General features: G+C 42.9%; 1 protein-coding gene across 1 annotated transcript in view; it reads left to right on the plus strand.

The window, feature by feature from the left end:
- Positions 1-22,348, plus strand: part of LOC307220097 (dynein axonemal heavy chain 11-like) — a gene marked incomplete at its 5' end in the record, with an annotated part of 229,278 nt that overhangs the window by 162,752 nt on the left and 44,178 nt on the right. Inside the window, 3 exons of the mRNA XM_079983734.1 lie at positions 10,488-10,622; positions 14,074-14,247; positions 21,946-22,181. Of these exons, the coding sequence (XP_079839860.1) occupies positions 10,488-10,622; positions 14,074-14,247; positions 21,946-22,181 (545 nt within the window). The remainder of the gene's footprint in view (positions 1-10,487; positions 10,623-14,073; positions 14,248-21,945; positions 22,182-22,348) is intronic.

Consider the following 22,348-nt stretch of genomic DNA (forward strand, 5'->3'; position numbering starts at 1 on the left):
TATGCAGTGTCTAAATATGCTTAGGATTGTGCTGTTAAATGAACAAAGAAGATGAATTTAAATGGCAAAAGTTTGCTTTAACACAGTAGGAATCACTAGTGTAGCCCTGAGCCTAGGGCTTGCCGATTGGAAGGTCGGCGGTTCGAATCGCTGTGACGGGGTGAGCTCCCATTGCTCAGTCCCAGCTCCTGCCAACCTAGCAGTTTGAAAGCACGTCAATGTGCAAGTAGATAAATAGGTACCGCTCCGGCAGGAAGGTGAACGGCGTTTCTGTGTGCTGCTCTGGTTTTGCCAGAAGCGGCTTAGTCATGCTGGCCACATCACCCGGAAAAACTGTCTGTGGACAAATGCCAGCTACCTCGGCCAGTAAAGCGAGAGGAGCGGCGCAACCCCATAGTCGTTCACGACTGGATTTAACTGTCAGGGGTCCTTTACCTTTACATTTAAGCATTATTACATGAAAAAAATCCCAGTAAACTCAAAGGGAATTCAAGTCAATGTGCCTAGTAATTCAGCAAAGAAATGGTGTTTGCAATCAATGTGCATAGTTTGTTTGATGTGTGACTTCAGTAATATTGATTTTAAACTCAACAGTTCTAAAAATTACATTTGTTTTTATACAGGTGTACAATTCCTCTTCATTTGATATTATGTTTGGTGAATTACTAAATCATGACATCGTATTAAATGTGAAACTGTAGAGATTGGAGCAAAACAACAAACTCTCAGACCTATTTCAACTGATAAGGAATAACAAAGTATAAAGCTGTTGTTAACCTCTGTGACTTTTTCCAAGTTTCAAAGCTAGTTGTAAAAACAAATTGTAAAATCCGCCAGTAGGTGAAGAATTTATTCTATTTATGACTTGACCATTTAACTCCAAACAAGAATTTCAAATAACATTAGGGAATGATGAACATTTGAACTCAGAATGTTCTGGAGGGTGTTTTCCCCTTAATTCTAAACTCTGGTTTCTCAGCAGAGATATTGATTTTCTTGCATTTGTCCAATAACCAACAAAAATGGGTCTGGTCATTCAACTGGAATGCTAGTTACATTTAGTAGTTACATTTAATTTAAGGACTTTTAACTCACTTTTGCTGCTATTTTTCAGTTTGATCATTTCTGAAAGGGGTCCACCATGTGTGCAATGCCGCCTGGGTGTTTTTTAGAGCCCAATGCTTACTTGCAACAGGGGTCGCCTCCTACAAATGTATCATGATCTCATTCCATACATACAGTCTCATAAGTCATGATTCATGGCAGCTTCACACAAACCAATGCACACCTGTGCAAACAGGTACACATTCTCTTGCAGATAGAGCCCCTGCTTCCCCTGCTTCAGATCATTGCCTCCCCGTTGCTAACTCTCTGCCCAACATTTCAAAAAAATTCTAGTGCACCACTGGATACACGCAAAAATAGCAAGCGATATTTTTTTAGATGTTAAAGGAACAGGAGCAGGGCTTTTATAGGTAAAGGTAAAGGTCCAGTCGTGACCGACTCTGGGGTTGCAGCGCTCATCTCACTTTATTGGCTGAGGGAGCCGGCGTACAGCTTCCAGGTCATGGCGCCAGCATGACAAAGCCGCTTCTGGCGAACCAGAGCAACGCACGGAAACGCCGTTTACTTTCCCGCCGGAGTGGTATCTATTTATGTACTTGCACTTTGAGGTGCTTTCGAGCTGCTAGGTTGGCAGGAGCAGGGACTGAGCAACAGGAGCTGACCCCGTCACGGGGATTCGAACCACCGACCTTCTGATAGGCAAGTCCTAGGCTCTGTGGTTTAACCCACAGCGCCACCTGCATCAGGGCTTTTATAGAAGTTGGCAAAAGAGAGAGAGGTATAATGTCTGGTCTGCAGTTAAGGAGTGGGTGCCACATTGCCTGCTAGAGTGCAATCGCCAGGTTGCAATTCTCTGATTTCTTCTGCCTCAAATTGATTGTTTTTTTTACAAGCAAACAAACAATGACTTAGTAGTCTCAGTTGCACATAGGCAAAATCAAACAGTGTTCCATTTTTAACAAATTGAATAATTTTGTTTTATTTACCAAGAGCTCTTATATCAGTAACTCCTGATCATTTATGAACAAATTAAATAGCAGCAACTCAATATAGATCCTTGGGCACAAAACTCTCTACCCTTCTATCCATTGTGAAAACGACCCTTTTTATTTCTTTCACATTTTACTTTTCACTTTATTTTATAAACTTCTAGGCTTTCTGCTCTCGACCCTTCCATAGTGTTTCAAAAATCTGTAAGTGCCGTCTTGTTGTGACATCAAATGGGGCCGTAATAAGACTATTTTAAGAAGAAGTATTCAACATTACATAGGCTTAAATATATATATATACTGAAGATAGTGTATTAATGTCAAAACTGTCACGGTGCTTAGATGCCAAGCCCAGACTGGATGCATGCAACCTTTTAAAAGTAAATCCAAAATTAGACGATACAGATCTGAATTCTTTTGTAATTTTGAGAAATAGTATTTCAAAGGAAGTGTAATCTATCTACCTTCTGTCTATCTATGTTGGATCCTCCACACAGAGGGTCCATGTTGTGTACGGCCCCAGGACTCCCCCCCACCGGCCTGGAGGCGGGGCTTTGCCCTGACCTGGGCCAGTGGTATTATAATTGCGCCACTGCTTCTTGGCCAATCGGCTTGGTGGTGTGATTTGGGGCTTTGTTTTTAAGCGGCAACACGACGTGGGGAACCCCTCATGCTTCACACTGCCGAACACCCACCTGCCCTCCCTGTTGTTAGGGTGGTGTCTGGACTTGCTTTGGACTTCGGTTGGTAGCCTGTTTTGGGACAGGGGCCAGATAGGAATTTTGTCCAATGTGGCAAATGGGCAGTGGCCACTTGGTTTTTGCCTACCTCTCAGCAATTGTCACAACTTTGTAAGGTTTTGCGGTTAGGCATTGGTTTAGGGTAATATGGGGAGGGGAGGTGCAGCCATCACCTGCCCCTTTATTTGATAGGGTATTCCATTAAAGGAATCCGGTGGTCTGGATCTTGTCCGAAACCCGGGGAGGGGCTAGGGCTATGCCAGGACCCCCGGGAACCCAAGGGGTGAGCACCAGTCAGTAGTTGTTGGAGCTCCCTCTGCTGGTAGTTTACCCTTTGCAGGCTCCCTGCTGGGTGGGCAGGAGCCAGTTATAGTCATTAGATACCAATGCCTAAGCCAATACCAGTCACACTTGTGTATTCAATAAAGCTGTGGCCTAAATTTGCCCGTTAACCTTTAAACTAAATTCTGTCTCAATGGTGGCTTTATTTTCATGGGTTGGGGTTTGGGGGCTCGACGCACAACTATCTATCTGTCTATCTGTCTATCTGTCTATTTGTCTATCTGTCTATGTTCTATCATCTATCTATCCATCTATCTATCATCTATCATCTATCTATCATCTATCTATCTATCTATCTATCTATCTATCTATCTATCTATCTATCTGTCTTCTATCTATCTGTCTATCTTCTATTCAGAAGTGTGTGAATATGTAAGGAATGATCCTGTTGCAAGCAAAATAGTAGAACAAACTTTCTCAGTTTTGCAGTAGTTTAGCCTTATTAATTAATATATGCCTTGTCTTCCTTCCAAATAGCTAAGGAAAGCACACAAGGTTTTGGGAGTGGGGGGTCTCTTCCCCCATCCAGACTCAGGCCAGGTCCAGAACTAATTGGTTTCAACACGGTTGTATTGTCATACCCCTTTCTGGGTCCTATCCTTGCAACTCCTTTTATTTCTTCGCTGTGTAATTTGGCCGGGCCGAATACTGAAGATGAAAAGAAACAATAATCCTGTTGTTACTATTAGGCAATTATAAGGTACACTACAGAGAGAACACACACCAGCAGTGGAGAAGCTGCTGTCTACTTGTTTTCTAAGCATCCTACTCAAGTCCTTAATTCTCTCGTAGGAATCAGTGGGACTTAACATTGTTTTTGTGTCCAGCGTTAGGAGTTACTAAGAAAGGCATTGAAGATGATGTTGTTATATCAGTCTTTGTTGGAGTCACATTTAGAATACGCTGCACAGTAGCTCTCAAAAAATGATAATAAAAAGCCAGAGGAGGTACAGAAAAGGGCAATCAAAATTATCATGTGTTACGAAGTTTCTTTTCCGCAAGGAAAAGCTGAAGGGATTAAGGTCTTTTGGTTTGGGGGAAGACAGCAAAGGAAAATGTGTCACAAGTTTTATAAAATTATGATACACATAGTGCCAAGAAAACAAATAGGGTGAAACAATTATCCCTCAGTCAACACAATACAACACAGGGTCATAAGACTGATTGGCTGTAGGTTCAGGATGAAGCGAAGGAAATATTCTTCATACAGTTTGTAGTAAACTTTTGGATTCATTATGTGATTGCTGCACACATTACTTGGCTAGAGAATTGCAATGCAAAATTTGGAGAAGTGCAAATTTCGAAGGAATAACTATGTTTCAGTTCACACATGGTTCCGAATAATGTTAATTAGGCAAATTTGCCTTTAAATAGGATTCAAATTGAACTTAAATTGAAACAAATCCAGATGAATGTTTAACATACAGGGAACCTGGAAGTGCCCCTAGTTTAATGACTGAATCTGATTACCTAAGGAGCAACTTAGAGGGAATTCTCATGGTTCCTGAAATGACATAATACTGCACACCACTGGGATTTCTCAGTAAATAATTATTGGACCATAACCCAAACAAACAAACATCATCTGAGACAATCAGCTTGCTTTCTGGCATTACAAATGCTGACAATTATTTATTTTTGCATACTATCCTCAGTATAATTTGATATTATTATGTGCTACACCTGTTTGGAAGCTCAGTAACCTTAACCCAGGGGTCAGCAAACTTTTTCAACAGGGGGGCCGGTCCACTGTCCCTCAAACCTTGTGGGGGGGGGGCACACTGTATTTGGGGGGAGGGGGGAATGAACGAATTCATGCCCTTCTCCCTCCTTGGGGAAAAGCCTGCAAGCGCCACACACATGCTCCATGCAGCTCGTGAAAGGGAGTGCTGAGCAGAGCCTGGGGTGCATACAGGCTCTGCTCAGTGCTCCCATTAAATAATTTTTTTTTTCTTGCATTCCCCCTCTAGAAACTAGGTGTGTCTTATGGAGCAAAAAATACGGTACATTCTACTCATGTAAAAACACGCTGATTCTCGGACCGTCCATGGGCCGGATTTAGAAGGCAATTGGGCCGGATCCAGCCCCCGGGCCTTAGTTTGCCTACCCATGCCTTAACGCATTTCTGAACACTAGATTCATTGAGAAACAAACCCCAAAGAACTCTGTGAAGATAGGGGAAGGTTGCAAATCTTGATGGACAGAGTAAGATAGGAGTCTGCAGAGAACAAGCCTCCCCCAGCTGTCAAACGACACACGCTGTCATTTACGTGAAATGGAGTGCCGCTACAAATCAGAGATGAGAAAGCTGTACCCTCCCGATGGGTGGACTACAACTCCCCTCATACTTGACCATTGGCCATGCTGCTTGAGGCTGATGGGAGCTGGAGTTCAGCAGCACCTCACAAGTTAGCCATCTCTGATCCTCAAGACCACCTCATTGCACATAAGGGACTGTGGCATTTAAAAACAGCAACGACAACAGAGCTTTCCCCCTTTTCCCTCCTCTGGCAAATTAAAACCGTGCCGGTATATTTTAAGGCTTTCGACTGTTGTGTTTCCAGGGAGGGGTTGGTCTGGAGCGTTTCCCCTTATTATTGCTAGGCTGATTGTTATGTTGTAGCGTTGCATGCCACTACCTCAGTGCTTGGCTAGTGAACAGGAGAAGTCCCAGGTAGGTTTAAAGAAAGCAGAAATGACCAGCAGGCAGCAAGAACACAAGGGATTCCTATCACAGTGGCTCAGAACCCTGTAGCACAACACAAACAGATCTTTTGCATAATAACTGGGGGGTGGGGAGGGAAACTGTTAATAACGGTTATCTTTCAGTAACATAGCAACAGCCAAATCCTTGAAAAGAGGAAGTTTTCATTTATACAGCATTTCATTTAAACATTGAAATTTGGTATAATGTAGAGTGTGAAACAAGTTTTGAAAGGAAGCTAATGATTAAGAAGAAATGCAATGGGCATTTAATAAGTGGAAGGAACTGCAAGATAATTAACTGGCATGCATAAAGATTCATGCTTTATACCAAAATTTTAATTTTGCACATAAATGTGCCTGATGTAGGCAGCATTTAATCACCTAGCTGACAGGAGTAACTACTTTCATTTAACCTTGACTGAAGATCATGAATTCTAACAGGTTTAATTGGATACATCATTTAACAGAATGAACAGAGCAAATTTTTCTCAATTCATAGGTTCTGATTGACATGCACCAGCAATAAGGCGTTGCACAATTAAAGCTGATCTGTATTCCTGGCCTGGGCACCAATTGCCATAGTGATGTGACACTGTTTGATCACTGTGGCACTGAAACTACACTGAATTTCCCCTTGTTTTGAAAAGGGCACTGCTTTAAAAGAGAGAGAAAGAGAGAGAGAGATTTTGGCACTTAAAAAAAATTACTCACATTGATATGCACAAACTGTAAGGGTAGGGGCATGTCTTATTGGTAATTCCAGAAAAGGGAAGGGGGGGGAATGGTGCAATAAGCTAACAGTGCACTCCTTTACACATCTACTCGGAAGTAAGTCCTATTGAGTTCAATAGGGCTTGCTCCCAGGTAAGCAGAGTAGAGGCTTGCAGCCCTTTGTTACTACAATACTTAGGTAGTGTCAAAAATGTAGGTAGTTCAAATAAGTGGTGTAGTTCTCAAAACACAAACATTTAATTCATTTGCATATGTAAAATTATGTAAATCTAATTTGGTTTACCAGGTAGAAAAACAATAGATTGTTCTAGTGGTCTCACTTCCTGTAGAATATTCCAAACTGGGTGAGCCGGGAGAACAAATGACACCAAGTCCCTCAGCAGAGGAATAGATGTAGCAGGTGTAATTTGGGAATCATAACAAGGTTGGTGGCGCTGTGGACTTGCCGATCAGAAGGTCAGTGATTCGAATCCCCGCAACGGGATGAGCTCCCGTTGCTTGGTTCCTGCTCCTGCCAACCTAGCAGTTCAAAAGCACATCAAAGTGCAAGTAGATAAATAGGTACCGCTCCGGCGGGAAGGTAAACGGCGTTTCCGTGCGCTGCTCTGGTTCGCCAGAAGCGGCTTAGTCATGCTGGCCACATGACCCGGAAGCTGTATGCCGGCTTCCTCGGCCAGTAAAGCAAGATGAGCGCCGCAACCCCAGAGTTGGTCACGACAGGACCTAATGGTCAGGGGTCCCTTTACCTTTTTAACAGGGTTGTCTGGAAACTTTGACTTTGGGTTTACCAGGAATTAAAGGGATTTGTCATAATGAGTCAGTAAGGGAGTCACACAAGGGTCAGTGGAGCAGTATGCACATTTTCAGTATGGAGGGAAAGGGTACTGTGTGACATTGACACACATGCGCTCCTTATAGTATTGTAACCAGCGGTGGAGCAAGCTGATCAGGCGCCTGGGGCGGCACACGTGCCCTGCATCCAGGGGCAGGGCCAGCTGCCCGTGGGGGCAGAGCCAGCCACCCACGGGGCAGGGCCAGCCGGGGCAGGCCACTCCGCAGGGCCTCCAAGGAGTCTGCCTGCCTCCTCCCACTCAGCCGCCCTATAGCTGAGGGGGAGGCGGTGGGCAGACTGTTTGGGGCAGCGCGGAGCCTGCGAGTGCCCAAGCCACCACGTCTGTGGCGATCACACAGGGTCCCCGGACGGTTGATGGTCTATTGATCCCTGTGCCACCACTGTGATTTCTTCCCCGCTGCCACCAACCCATTTCTCTCGGGTACACACAGAGTCCAGACAGTTGTTAACATTAAATCAAATAAGCAAGTTTATTTTATAAGCATGAACAAGTTTATGGTTTCAGATAATTTTCTGTGTCAGTTTCTTAATCTTAGTTTCTTTACTAGCCTTAGGTAAAGGTAAAGGGACCCCTGACCATTAGGTCCAGTTGTGACCGACTCTGGGGTTGCGGCGCTCATCTCGCTTTATTGGCCAAGGGAGCTGGTGTACAGCTTCCAGGTCACATGGCCAGCATGACTAAGCCGCTTCTGGTGAACCAGAGCAGCGCACGGAAATGCCATTTACCTTCCCGCCGGAGCGGTACCTATTTATCTACTTGCACTTTGACGTGCTTTCGAACTGCTAGGTTGGCAGGAGCAGGGACCGAGCAACGGGAGCTCACCCCGTTGCGGGGATTCGAACCGCCAACCTTCTGATCGGCAAGTCCTAGGCTCTGTGGTTTAACCCACAGCGCCACCCACATCCCCTTTACTGGCCTATACCTTCCTAATAACTTCTAATTGATTATCCCAAATGTCTATCTGACTCCTCCTAAAAGTTCCTCTCACTCTCACACATCAAAACTAGACCAACCCACAGACTTATCCTCCCTCTTCCTTCTCCAACTCCCCACTGACTTCCCAACAACTCCAACTCTAACTCTGTCTCCTCCCCTTGGGTTCCCACTGGCCAATCACTTCACACTCATTTAACCCTTTCCTTATGACCCACCGGGGAGGGCAAACGCCACAACGTCACTCCCAGGAGAGATGCGTGGCTCGGGCATGCTGCAGGCCCTGTGGCGAGTGCCGCCTGGCATTTTGTCACCCCCCTCAGTGGTGACACCTGAGTCGGACCCTGCACTCCCTTCCTCCGCCCCGATTGTAACCCTGGCTTCTTTTGGAGTAAACAGAGTCTCTGCCATGTGCAGCTTTCTGACTTCAACCACACAGTGTGTTCTTTCTTCCATCTCAAGTGTGCACCCTGCCCAACTTAACCCGTTTTGTGGAGATGTCAGGTAGAGCAGGTATTTCAAAGAAACCTTAAGGAGGAGGAGGATAAGCAGCCTTCGAGTGTTGCATACGCTTTCTTTGTCCATATTTCATACTATGAAATCTTTAGAAAATTGCTTAGGTAAGTTAATGCTGCCCCCAGGCAAATTCCCGGTCCCTAAACAGCTCTTTCTCATCAAACCACCAGAGGCGTCTGCAGATCCTGGCAGGATTCCATAGGTCATATATTTTTATATATATTACTTAGATGAACGCATAGTCTGCCTTCCAGTCATTAATAGCTGGTAGGGTTTTCTACAACTTTTCCTCTTTTCTTTTCTTTTCTTTTTACACTTTGCAGTTGCATGAGGCCAAAGTTACAGAGTGGAAAGTATAAAATTATACCCAGATTACCTGTTCTGGAATATATCATTGCTAGAAATAGAAGCACCACTCCTAATTATTCTTATCTCTACTAAGGACTGGTGACAAACACTGACTTTGTCAAATTCTTTCAGGCACACACTTCTGCTCGTTTTCAAGGTTTATATATATAAAAATATTGCTAAGTATGTTGCTATTTTGTTTTCCTATCTGGATGGGTGAATCAAAGGAGAAACAAACTACTTGTGAAAATAGTGGAACGCTCTACCATCTATAAAAAAACTTCAGTGCAATATTGCTTGCTCCCAAAGGATGCTCAAAGCAGTCTCTTGGTTTGTTTGCTTTTCCTGTGTTACTAAATACCTGTGGATGTTTGTCAGGAGTTTGCCAATGTTCCACAAAGAAGTGGACAAGGAGGAGCCCAATATGCTTGTCCTAGTGAGCAAAACCTCTCTTTGAGCTCCCTTTGTTTTAACTACAGAATTTGAAGTGGAGAATGGTTGCTGAATTCTCACCTGAACCGCCTTATTGTGCTTAATACAATTGTTGACAGCATGTCACCGTAAAGGATAGTCTGCGCAAAGCATTGCTGGACTTTGATTTCACAATAGGTTGGTCATTTTTCTACCAGTTCAGTTGGAATTATTGGGTAGGGAGCCAGTCATTGAAGCAGTTTGCCACATGTGAGCACTGATTTGCTGATGAGCCATTGGCAAGATACGTGACTTTTTTCCAGCTTAGACAACTGTTTCACCCAATTCAAACAAGGTAAACGGGAGCAGGGGAATAGACCTGCTTTGAAAACAAGCGCAAATTGGATTGCACTAAGCTTTGTCCATGAAAGGTTGCTGGCATGTTGGCAAAGAAAGCAACGCTACCCCTACTGAAGCATTTTTGCAATGTTTTCTGGTTGTGTGTACCGAACATCTGAATGTTTCTAAGAGCAATTGTATTTTTCCTGGCTGTGTAATATAGCAGCTCCTTAGCTCAGCAGCAAGCCACCTGTTTGGCTTGCAAAATGCCCCAGGTGTCTGGAGGTAGAGCTGGAGGTGTCCCCTGTCTGAAACTTTGGAGAGTTTCTGCCACGCAATCCTCAGCGAGATGGTCTTAATGGTAGGATTCAGTGTGAGATTGCTCCCTGTGTTCCTATTTTCCGCAGTAGAAAAAAAAAAAATATGACCATGTAGTGACATTTTTTTTTTTGTTGCTTGTCCATACAATGTCTAGTCTTGTTTCTTACTGTTTTTTTTATTATTATTTAAAGGAACTAGACACAAACCTGGCTGCCTTCACCACTGCCTTTGAGAGGGCGACAGCTGAGAAAATCCGCTGCCAGGAAGAAGTGAATAGAACTAATAAGACTATTGAGCTGGCCAACAGATTAGTGAAAGGTCTGGAGGTGAGGTCCTACAGGGCAGCCTAATGAAGCAGCCTACAGAAAGCATGCCTTTGTTATACACTAGTGATCTGACAATAACAGAGGCACTTAGCAAAGAACCTGATGAGCTGAAAAAAAATTATGTCATTATCATTCATTTTCCCCCATAAAGGAAACATGTTTTTGACCTTTACGTTTTCTTACAATTTGCCTCGCTGCCGTATATATTAACTGCAAGATTACCTACTAACTAACATGTCGATGAACGTTTAGAAAAAAGGCAGGAATGGCAACTCTTGGGCAGTGCTAACAGACTTTTTTTTTTTTAAGATGTTCCAAGTCTGAGATGCTCTGAGATCACACCTGAATATTTCTTAGGATTGCAGCAAAATACCCAATACAATTTGTCCTAGTTATTTAAGGAATATGATACTTGGCTATTCAGACTCGAGTTTTACTCAGAGTAGACCAGTCTAAATTAATGAACACAACTAAGGCTGTGCGCGCACTCCCGTTTACTCTGCACCCAGTGTGCTGCCACCACTGATTGGGGAAGCAGCATACATGCAACATGATCCATTTCTGTCCTGTAGTTTCCTATAAAAGACTGCATTTTGATGCATCCCCGCAGCTTTGAACCCCGCAGACTGAGAAAAAGAACTACCTAGCTGTGTTTTAAGCTGGTAAAGCGTGTTCTCCAATAAATGAGAGCACGTGTTGCGGTGTGGGCCACCAGGCCAGGCCTCTTGTTGCCAGGCAGGTTAATAATTGTTGCCTGGCATCATGATTGGGTAACCGGGTTGCTGGGGCAAATTGTATGTTGCAAATTGGGTGGGTGGGACCATAGTCTTTAAATATTGGTGCAGTCTGGTTTCTCTTTCTCTTTGCAGAGTGCATCGGATCACCCGCCCGCCCGCCCTCTTTTCCGGTTGACCTTGCTTTGCCTGTCATGGGGTCGTCTGCCTTGGTGCAGGGGCCTAGTAGGAATTTTGCCATTTGGTGATTGGCTGGGCCATTTGGTTTTTGCCTACTACTCAGCAACTCGTCACAACTTGTAAGGTTGCGGTTAGGCATTGGTTATAATATGCTGGTGGTGGAGGGGTCAGGATAGGCTGTGCCTGCCCCTCCTATTGCGCTGAAGGGAATTCCATTAAAGGAATCCTGGGGCTTGCCACGATTTCGTCCAATCCCTGTTATGGGACCAGGGCCGCCCAATCCCTGTTATGGGAATCCTTGTTATAGGACCGGGCAGGCAAGCTTTCGGGGAGCTGCTGGGGTGAGCGGCGTGGGTCCGACGCTTAGCTCAAATGACCCCCAAGTTTGACTTTCCCTTCTACTGGCTACCGATCGGACCTCGGGATGTCAGTTCTGTCCCAGGCGGGGGGACAGATAGTCATAACCAATGTCTAAACAACCACTCACTGATTTTGTATTTTAATAAAGTTGTGGCCAAAATAGTGCCCAAAAACCAAAACTAAAATTACGTGTTATGTGTGAAGTTATTTGAGGGGTGGCCTGGGGACCTACACACGCAATATGTACATAGCCAGAGTTGGGTCTGTCAATTTCAATTCACTGTGAGTAAAACTTTTTTTTGAATCCCACCCTAAAACTCCTCCGTCCCACCTAGGCCCAGACATGCTTTAAAATACTATCTATCTGTGCTTATCTGGTTGCACCATAGTGTAAAAGGTAAAGTGTGCCTTCCAATGAGCATCCCACAGAAAGCAGTGCAACATATGCATTTTGATGCAACATTAGCACGTTCACCTGATTTTCACTCTCAGTTTCCATGAAGTGATTGATCTGTGCACAGAAGCTTGCTTTCATATGCATATCCTTTGCTGGACTAGGAATACCTACATACCTAGAATTCATCAGATGCTGATGCAGTTGTCCAAGCCAAAGGTGACATACTGCATGTTTCATTTATGTTTAGCTGGCTTCCCCCTCCCCAGGTCAATGATAAACAAAGCTGGCATTTCAGTGCTTTTGCACCCTGTACAATGCTGACTATTTACCCGAGGCTTTTGCACATGGCAACACACAATCAAACATGGCTTAGCTTAAACCAGGAGTGAGGAACCTGTGAGGAAAATCTCCAGATGTTGTTGGACTCCAACTGCCGTCATCCCCGACTAGCATGGCTGGTGGTAAGGTCTGATGGAAGGTCTAAGCTCAACTATCTTAGACTCTACAGTACAATATGATTTGCTCTGGGAGAGCAGTTTACTACCATTCATGTCTGGGTGAAGTCTGTCAGTGGAACCTCTACCTGCGACCATAATATGTTCCAGAGGTCCGTCCAGAGGTCGAAACAGGTAGCTGGGAGAGGCACCATTGGGCGCAGGCAGCAATTGCCACTTCTGCGCATGTGAGGATGGCGATCGCCGCTTCTGCACATGCGCAAACAGCGATCGCCGCTCCTGCGCATGCGCGGCTGGCGGCAAACCCGCCGGTTACTTCCGGGTTTGCCACGGCCATTGGGCGAAATGGACGCAAGCAGAGGGGGACGTAAGAAGAGGTTTGACTGTACAACAGTACAGTCCCTAAAGATGCTCTGGAAGCTTCAACTGGTTGTGACTGCAGCTGCCCAACTGTTGACAGATTTAAGGCAGCACCAGCATATTATGCCTTTTTTCTTTTTAAGCCCACTTTGTTAAGTTTAACTTTGTTTACATGCCCATTTTAAAGTTGCGGCACTGACCTTTAAAGCCCTAACTGGCCCAGGTCCTGGATATCTTGAGGAAAGCTAAATTCCTCAATTTAAGATCAGTCCATGAAGCCCAGCTAGATTGTCATCTGTGTTAGGCCTCCATCTTAAGAATGCCCTTCCCTGAGAAGCCCTCTTGTCTCCTTTTTAAAACAGGTGGAGACTCCCTGCTCCATTCCACTGAGCTTTTAACCAGCCTGTTTGCCTCATGATGCAAGTATCCAAGGACCTAAACCCAAGCGTCAGGGAACTGACATCGGAGCCAGGAGTGGAGGCAGAGCTCCCAAGCGATGCCGGAGAAGGGGCAAGCAGGGAGAGAGGGAACTCATCGGCTGGGGAAGGAAATCAGCGTAACACCAGGGATAAAGGGGGGTGGATGGGGGAATCGGAGAGGGGTCTCCAGGACTCTTCGCTGGAGACCAGCGGGGAGAGCACTGGTCCTCCTCTGCCCACACCCACCCTGCGCAGAAGACTTCCGCGCAGGGAAAGTAGGCGTAGACTTGGCGTCAAAGAGCTTTTGTGCTGGAAGAAGTTTAAGATACACCCACTGACGGATTCTGCTAGTGACTGAACAGCCACGAAGTGAAGGGCTGTCCAGTCAGGAAAGGTTTAACCAGGCAAACTAGCCAGGCATGGTAGCAACTTACGCACGAGCAACCCCCATACATTCATTACACCAAGGTTCCTTCCTTATAGTTACAGACAACTTTGTAGTTGCCTTAAGCTGCTATAAATTAACCTATGGCCCTTTTATTTCAGTCAGAGAATGTGAGGTGGGCTCAGTCCGTAGCTCAGTATCATGAGCAAGAGAAGACACTGTGTGGAGATGTGCTTCTAACAGCGGCATTCATTTCGTACGCTGGGCCATTTGCCAAACGGTATCGGCATGAGCTAGTTCAGAATCTGTGGCTGCCCTTCTTGAGAACCCAAAAGGTAGTATGCAATAAAGATGTCTTTAGTTGAAATGTTTTGGGGGAATAATTTTTGAAAACTATACATTATGCTTCTGTGTTGCCAGCAAAAAAAAAAAAGAAATATCAAAAAAAAATCTTACAATCCTTCATTAGATAAGGAGGGGGTACATATTAAAAGTGCACGAAAACACATTTTACATGAGCAAAATATTTCACTGTTCTTAATTGTAGTAATAGAATTGGATTCTTTCTCCCCATTCAAAATAGTTCAGTAGTAATTCAGTTGCTAACACAGATCAAAATGGCATAATCCACGATACCTTTAGGGACAGTCTGACATTTTGCTACATTATTATTATTATTATTATTATTATTATTATTATTATTATTATTTCAATTTATATACCGCCCTTTATCAAAAGATCCCAAGGTGATATACAACATTAAAAACATAATAAAAACATACTGGCAGAGACAGCCTAATAATAAAAAGTTATCATAATAACAGTCCTCTCCCCCACACTTTCACAGGCCACAGATTATTTATTTATTTATTTATTTATTTTAAAGATTTTTATTAATTTCCAATTTTTAACAAAAAACAACAAACAACAAAAAGAACAGACAAACATAAAAAACTCATATTTTCATAACCTTATTTTCATAACCCTCTTTTCCCGGACTTCCCCATACCTTTCCCTTTTTGCATCCTTAGTTTAGTACCATTATTCAGCAACCTATCTTGCCCAATTAAATATAAATTTGTCCTCTTTCTCTATTCCACCCTTAATTTTAAACCCAATTATCGCTGCAATTCTACGTCTTCTTTTCCCTCAGCATTTTAACACTCCTCAGTTTTATAATAATTCTTAAGATACATCTTAAATTTCTTCCAATCTTCTTCCACAGTCTCTTTCTCTTGGTCGCGGATTCTGCCAGTCATTTCTGCCAGTCCCATAAAGTCAATCACTTTCGCCTGCCATTCCTCCAGCGTGGGTAGCTCTTGTGTCTTCCAATACTTTGCTAGAAGGATCCTTGCTGCCGTAGTAGCGTACAAAAAGAAATTCTTATCCTTCTTCGACACCAACTGGCCGACCATACCCAAGAGAAATGCCTCTGGTTTCTTATTAAAGGTGCACTTAAGCACTTTCTTAATTTCATTATAAATCATTTCCCAGAAGGCCTTAATCTTTGGGCAGGTCCACCAGAGGTGGAAAAAGGTACCCTCAGTCTCTTTACATTTCCAGCATTTATTATTGGGCAAATGATAAATCTTCGCAAGCTTGACTGGGGTCATGTACCACCTATAAATCATTTTCATAATGTTTTCTCGTAAGGCATTGCATGCCGTGAATTTAATACCTGTGGTCCATAACTGCTCCCAGTCAGCAAACATAATGTCGTGACCTATGTCCTGTGCCCATTTAACCATAGCAGACTTCACTGTCTCATCTATTGTATTCCACTTCAACAGCAAGTTGTACATTCTTGATAAATTCTTAGTATTGGGTTCTAACAATTCTGTTTCCAATTTCGATTTCTCCACCTGGAAACCAATTTTCCTGTCTTGTTTGAAAGCCTCCATTATTTGAAAATAATGGAGCCAATCTCGTACCTTGGACTTTATTTTCTCATAACTTTGTAATTTAAATTCACCACCTTCTTGTTCTAAAATCTCAGAGTATTTCGGCCAATTGGTTGTCATATTAAGTTTCTTTACTTCCTTAGCCTCCATAGGTGAAAGCCACCTGGGAGTTCTGTTTTCCAATAAGTCTTTATACCGTATCCATACATTATATAGTGCTTTCCTGATAATATGATTTTTGAAACCCTTATACACTTTAACCTTGTCATACCAGATATATGCATGCCAACCAAAATTATTGTCAAATCCTTCCAAATCTAGAATGTCTGCATTTTCAAGAAGTAGCCAATCTTTTAACCAGCAGAAAGCTGCCGATTCGTAGTAAAGTCTTAAGTCCGGCAGGGCAAACCCCCCTCTCTCTTTAGAGTCGGTAAGTATCTTAAACTTAATTCTGGGCTTTTTGCCCTGCCAGACAAATTTCGATATGTCTTTCTGCCACTTCTTGAAACAATCCAGTTTATCAACAATTTGTAATGTCTGAAACAAAAATAGCATTCTAGGCAATACATTCATTTTGATCACAGCAATTCGACCTAACAAGGAAAGCTTCAGGTTTGACCATATTTCTAAATCTTTCTTTATCTCAGTCCAGCACTTGTCATAGTTGTCCTTAAATAAGTTCACATTCTTAGATGTCATGTTAATCCCCAGGTATTTTACACTCCTTGCCACCACTAACCCAGTTTCCTCTTGGAATCTTTCCCTTTCAACATTTGTTAAGTTCTTTTCCAATACCTTGGTTTTTTGTTTATTCAACTTAAATCCTGCGACCTGGCCAAATACTTGAATTAATTCCAAAGCTCTTTTAGTACTAGTGTCTGGCTCTTGCAAGGTCAGTACTAAGTCATCTGCAAAGGCCTTTAATTTGTAATGTCTGGCTCCGACCTGAATCCCTTTTACCAGCTGATCTCCCCTAATCATATTTAACAGGACCTCCAGGACCGATATAAAAAGTAATGGGGATATTGGGCACCCCTGACGTGTCCCTTTTTCTATAGGAAGTTCATCCATAACCACATTATTTACAATTAACTTTGCCTTTTGCTCAGAGTAAATTGCACTTATACCATTTTCAAAAATTATAACTTATTGCACTTATAACTAAATTGCACTTATACCATTTTCATAAATTTCCAAGATATATTGTCAAAGGCTTTCTCCACGTCCACAAAAATTAAAACTGCTTTTGTATTAATGTTCACTGTCAGCATTTCTATAATGTCAATTATATTCCTTACATTGGTAGATATATGCCTACCCGGGAGAAAGCCTGCCTGGTCTTTATGGATCTCCTCCACCAGCACCTTCTTTAGTCTTTTTGCCAAAATGTCTGCAAAAATTTTGTAATCCACATTAAGTAGTGATATAGGGCGGTAGTTCTTGATCTGTTTTTTATCAACCTCAGTCTTTGGTATAAGTGTGATGAAAGCTTCTTTCCACGTCTCAGGTGCCCTTTTCCCCTCTAATATCTCATTGCAAACCTCCTTAAGTGGCTGAATTATCCAGTCTTTCAAGGCTTTGTAATATCTGGAGGTTAGTCCATCTGGCCCTGGAGATTTTCCCAGTTGCATGTTTTGAATGGCACCCTCGATTTCTTGTTCAGTTATTTTCTCATTTAAAAACGCTGTACTTTGTTGCGAAATTTTTTGTAATCCATATTTCTTAAGAAATTCTTCAATGTCTCTTTCGTTTTCCGGCCCTTGTGCATACAATCTTCTGAAATAGCTCTGAAAGCAGTTGCTGATCTCATTTGGTTTCGAAATATTCTTTCCATCTACCTCCAAACTTGTAACTGTGTTCAATTTCAGTCTCTTCTTCAATTGCCATGACAGGAGTTTCCCACATTTATCTGCCGATTCAAATGTCTTTTGTCTCATTTGTTTAATTTTCCATTCAATCTCCTGGTTCATCAATTCCATATATTGCTTCTGATACAATTTGATTTGTCTCAAGATCTCATGTGACTTTGGGTTGGATCTCAGTTTCTTTTCACTGTCTTTTATCTTTTCCAAAATTTTATCTTTCTTCTCCTGTTGTTTCCTCCTTTTCAAGGAGTTCTGCTGTATCAAGAAACCCCTCATCACGGCCTTGCTTGCGTCCCAGATCACTCGTTTCTCCACTTCTGTCCTTAGATTTATCTCAAAATAGTCCTTCAAAGTCTTTTGGGCCTTTTGGTACACCTCTGGATCTTTAAATAGGGTGTCATTCATTCTCCATCTGAAAGAGCCAGCTGTTGTTGTTTTCATTTCCATCTTTACTGCATTGTGGTCGGAGCATGTCTTTGGGCAGATTTCCACTTTCTTTATCTTAGGAGCCATCCCACTAGTAATCCATATTTGATCTATTCTTGTCCAGGTCATCTGTGATTCTGAAAAGAATGTTCCCTCCCTCTCGAGGGGGTTTCTTATTCTCCAAATGTCAATCAAGTCCAAGTTGTCAGTCATTTCAAAAAAAGTCTTAGGTAGTCTCCCGTCCTTGGAGATCACCTGTCTTTGCGCTTTGTCCATATTTGTAGAGACAACCCCATTCATATCGCCTAATAAAATCACCTTGTAATCCAGATAATTTGTTAATGTCTCATGTAATTTCTTATAAAATTCTGCCTTCCCTTCATTTGGTGCATAAATTCCAAATATCAAAAATTTTTCTCCTTGAATCTGTATCTCAATTGCCAAGATTCTGCCCTGTTCATCTTTGAAAATCTGTCTTGGAGCCAATTTCTCTTTTGCGTATATCACCACTCCTCTTTTCTTAACTTTATCTGATGAAATAAATTCTTGACCCAATCTTTTATTTATAAGTAGTCTTCTGTGTGCTCTTGTCACGTGGGTTTCTTGTAAACAAATCAGATCCAATTGTTCTTTCTTCAGAATATGAAAAACCTCACGCCTTTTTCTGGGAAGGTTCAGTCCATTACAGTTCCAAGTTAAAATTCTCAGAGACATTGTTAATTAGTTACCTCCAACTGCACCCTGCAGCTGTTCTTCGTCCGTTGGTGATTTGAGTCCAAATGTCAAATTCCCCAAGTCTGTATCTGCAGTTGAGTTGAGGACCCCTTTCACCAGGTCTTCTCCGTATTTGTGTAGGAACTGTTCTTTATCTTGTACAGTTTTTATCTTGACTTTCTTTCCTTTGAAGTTGAAAGACAAACCCTGTGGAAATTCCCACCTGAAAGGTATGTTGTTCTTCTTCAGCAGGTCCACCAAGGTCTTGAACTGAGTTCTCACCTCCAAAATATATTTTGGGATATCCCTGTAGATTTGCACGGAGACGTTTTGAATCTGGAGTGTTTTCTGGTAATGCAAACTAAGTATCTTGTCTCTCTCCTCTTTCGACCTCAATGTAATCAGGCAGTCCCTTGGAATCTTCCTGCCTTGCCTTCTACCCAATCTGAAGGCGGTTGTAATCTCAAATTCTGTTCCCTCTAGGTTTTCCTGCCAGAAGTCTGAAATTTCTTTTGTGAGAAAGTCCACTAGGTTGTCCCCCTCACTCTCAGGAACCAACCTAAGTCTTAAATTCTTCTCCTTACGCTGCATGTCCCATAAAGAAAGGGTCGCCTCATGCTGGCCAAGCCTCCTACAAACAGGAACTAAATTTTCCTGTGTGGATTCCGCAGTAGATTTAGCCTCTTCTGCAATTTTCCTTATTGTGGCGTTCTCCTCTACCAACTGTTGTATAATCTGTGTATTAGACGTTACGCTCTTCGTGTTTAATTCCAATTTTGCCGTTAGATCTGCCAATTGCTTAGTATTTTCTGTACTCTGTTTGTTCAATCTTTCTAAAGATTCATTTATCTTCAATAATGCCTGCGTCACTGACTCCATGAATGCACTTATTCCCTTTTCCTGTCCACCTGGGCCTGTTGGCAATAGTCCTGATAAGGAGCCCCTTTTCTTACGTGCTGCCTTGGACTTGGATCTTGTTGCTATCTCGTCTCCAGGGCCGCTCATGTCCCAAGGTCGTTCTCACAGGAACAGGTTTGAATGGAAAAAACCAGTGACTAACAATCGTGTTGCAACTGTTACTTCCAGCCCTCTAGAGGGAGCTGAGATCTTCAATATAGCAAAGAAACAATGAATCCAAAAGCCCTCAGAGGGAAAAGTTACTAAAAACTTCTCTCAGTCTTTTAGTTGCAACCGTATAATTTTTACAAAGTCTCAATAAATTGTATCAAATAAAGTCTCCTCTTTGCAATGTCTTTGACAGCTCCCTGTCAAAGTGTATCACTCAGGCAGTCCGTTCCCAGTGACAGAGTCTGCGGTAGATTGTCCCTTAAAAAGTTTTCCTGCAGGTTTCCTTTCTTTTTCACCCCCCCCCCCGCTCCTGCTCCCTAGGGGGGAGGACTTAAGTCAATGCTGGGGTTAATCCTTTTTTTTAAAAAATTTCCCTTAAAAGATGTCAATTGCAGCTTACCAAGTCCGTTGCTTTAGCAGTCATGCAATCTGGGGAAGGCAGACTTCCTTTGTTTACCATCCCCACTTTTGGCCAAATTTTGAAGAAGTTAAATTTAAAGTCCCGAAAGGGTTGCCAATCCTACTCACGGGAATCTCTTTCAGTCCAAATAACAGGAAGAAGTCGGCGCTCTCCGCTAATGGCGATGCGGCTTCACTCCACGAGCTGGGTAGCGACTCTCAGCTCTGCGCTCCCCCGATGCTCCTCCGGAGCCTTTAAAAAGGCTCTTTCGCAGTAAAAGGGGGCGCAAACGATGCCCACCGAGTCTCCTTGCTCACAGGCTTCCGCGCCTGTGATTTTAGGGGTCCCCGCTTCGCCGTAGCGGTCAGACCCGAACTCGCGGAGCAGCTTTCTCTCCGGAGAACGGAGAGCGAGCCGCCATTAGCGCCGGCGCCAACCGGAAGTCTGCCAGGCCACAGATTATTTAGGCCTGGTTAAAGAGGAACATTTTTGCCTGGCACCTAAAGATATGTAATCATGGCACCAGATGAGCCTCTGTGGGGAGAGCATTCCACAGCTGGGGAGCCACCACAGAAAAGGCCTGTTCTCTAGTTGCCACCCTCCAAACCTTTCCTGGGATGGTAGACACAGAGAAGGGCCTCAGATGACAAACGCAGGGTCAGGGTTGGTTCATAGGGGAGAGGGTTTTGTTTTTGTTTTTTGTTTTTAATGGCATTGTCATACACAGTGCTTTCTTTCTTAAAAATGTTTAGGGGTACTTTCATTTTGACTCAAGAGAATCACCATTTTATAGTTCAAATCAGGGGAAATAAATACAGTAGATAGACAAAAGTACAAAGAACATGTATGCAAAGAACAAAGAAACTGACCAATCACCATGCTAGATTCCAACTCCTACTTCACACATTAAACGCTCTCTTCTGTCTGACACTTAGGAAACACAGTGACTGGAAATGAGGCTGCCATCGGGGGTAGCAACAGAACTGATGATTCACTGTGCTAGAGTTAGATTAACAAAATGTTTAGGGGTATGCGTACCCCTGTGTACCCCCAGAAAAAAGCACTGGCCATTCAGGCATGTATACTGCTGCAACACACCTTAGGTTTCCCTGTGAAGGAAATGCAGGGTATAAAATGATAGATGATAGATGATGATAGATAGATAGATAGATAGATAGATAGACAGATAGATAGACAGATAGATAGACAGATAGATAAGCAGAGTGATCTTGATAAATATCATACAAAGAACGAACTGGTGTTCAATATATGATACACTTTGCTTTCATTCTTTTTGCTTTATAAAATATTTTCATAAAATATATACACCGCTTGATGGTTAAAAAAACCCAACGACCCTCAAAGCAGTTTACATAAAGATAAAACAATAAAACAATAATTCTGAGCTCCAATATGAATGAACTCCTTTATTTCGTTTTGTTTCCTGATATGTAACATTGCAGTAGCACCCATCTATGTTTGTAACATCTGCAATGGGAATTAAGAACCGCAGCGTTCTTTTTCCTCTTGGCGACCCTGCTATGCTCCTCCCTTCCCTCCCTCACTTTCTCCATGCTACAGACATGAGCAGTGTGATGTATTGTCACAGGGACAAGTCACTGAAACTAGGCATTTCTAAGTTAACCTTTATTATTTTAGGTTCCCATTCCAATGACTGAAGGTCTTGATCCGATCTCCATGCTGACGGATGATGCAACAATTGCTATATGGAACAATGAAGGCTTGCCTAGTGATACCATGTCCACGCAAAACGCCACTATTCTTACAAACTGCGAACGCTGGCCTCTATTGATTGACCCCCAGCACCAGGGGATCAAATGGATAAAAAGCAGATATGGCTCGGATTTGAAAGTCATCCATTTGAGTCAGAAAGGGTAAGCGCTCATTGGCAGCTGCTGCTATTAAGAGGAACAAAAACATTAGGTTTGGTATAGTATGACTGTTGATGCAATGCACTGGCTTGTTTTGCTTGTTTTAATCCATGCTTGCTGCAAAGATACAGATGTATAAATATATCAACTGACTACAAATACACACACAC

This window comes from Podarcis cretensis, assembly GCF_951804945.1.
Source record: "Podarcis cretensis genome assembly, chromosome: 1".
Lineage (NCBI taxonomy): Eukaryota > Metazoa > Chordata > Lepidosauria > Squamata > Lacertidae > Podarcis > Podarcis cretensis.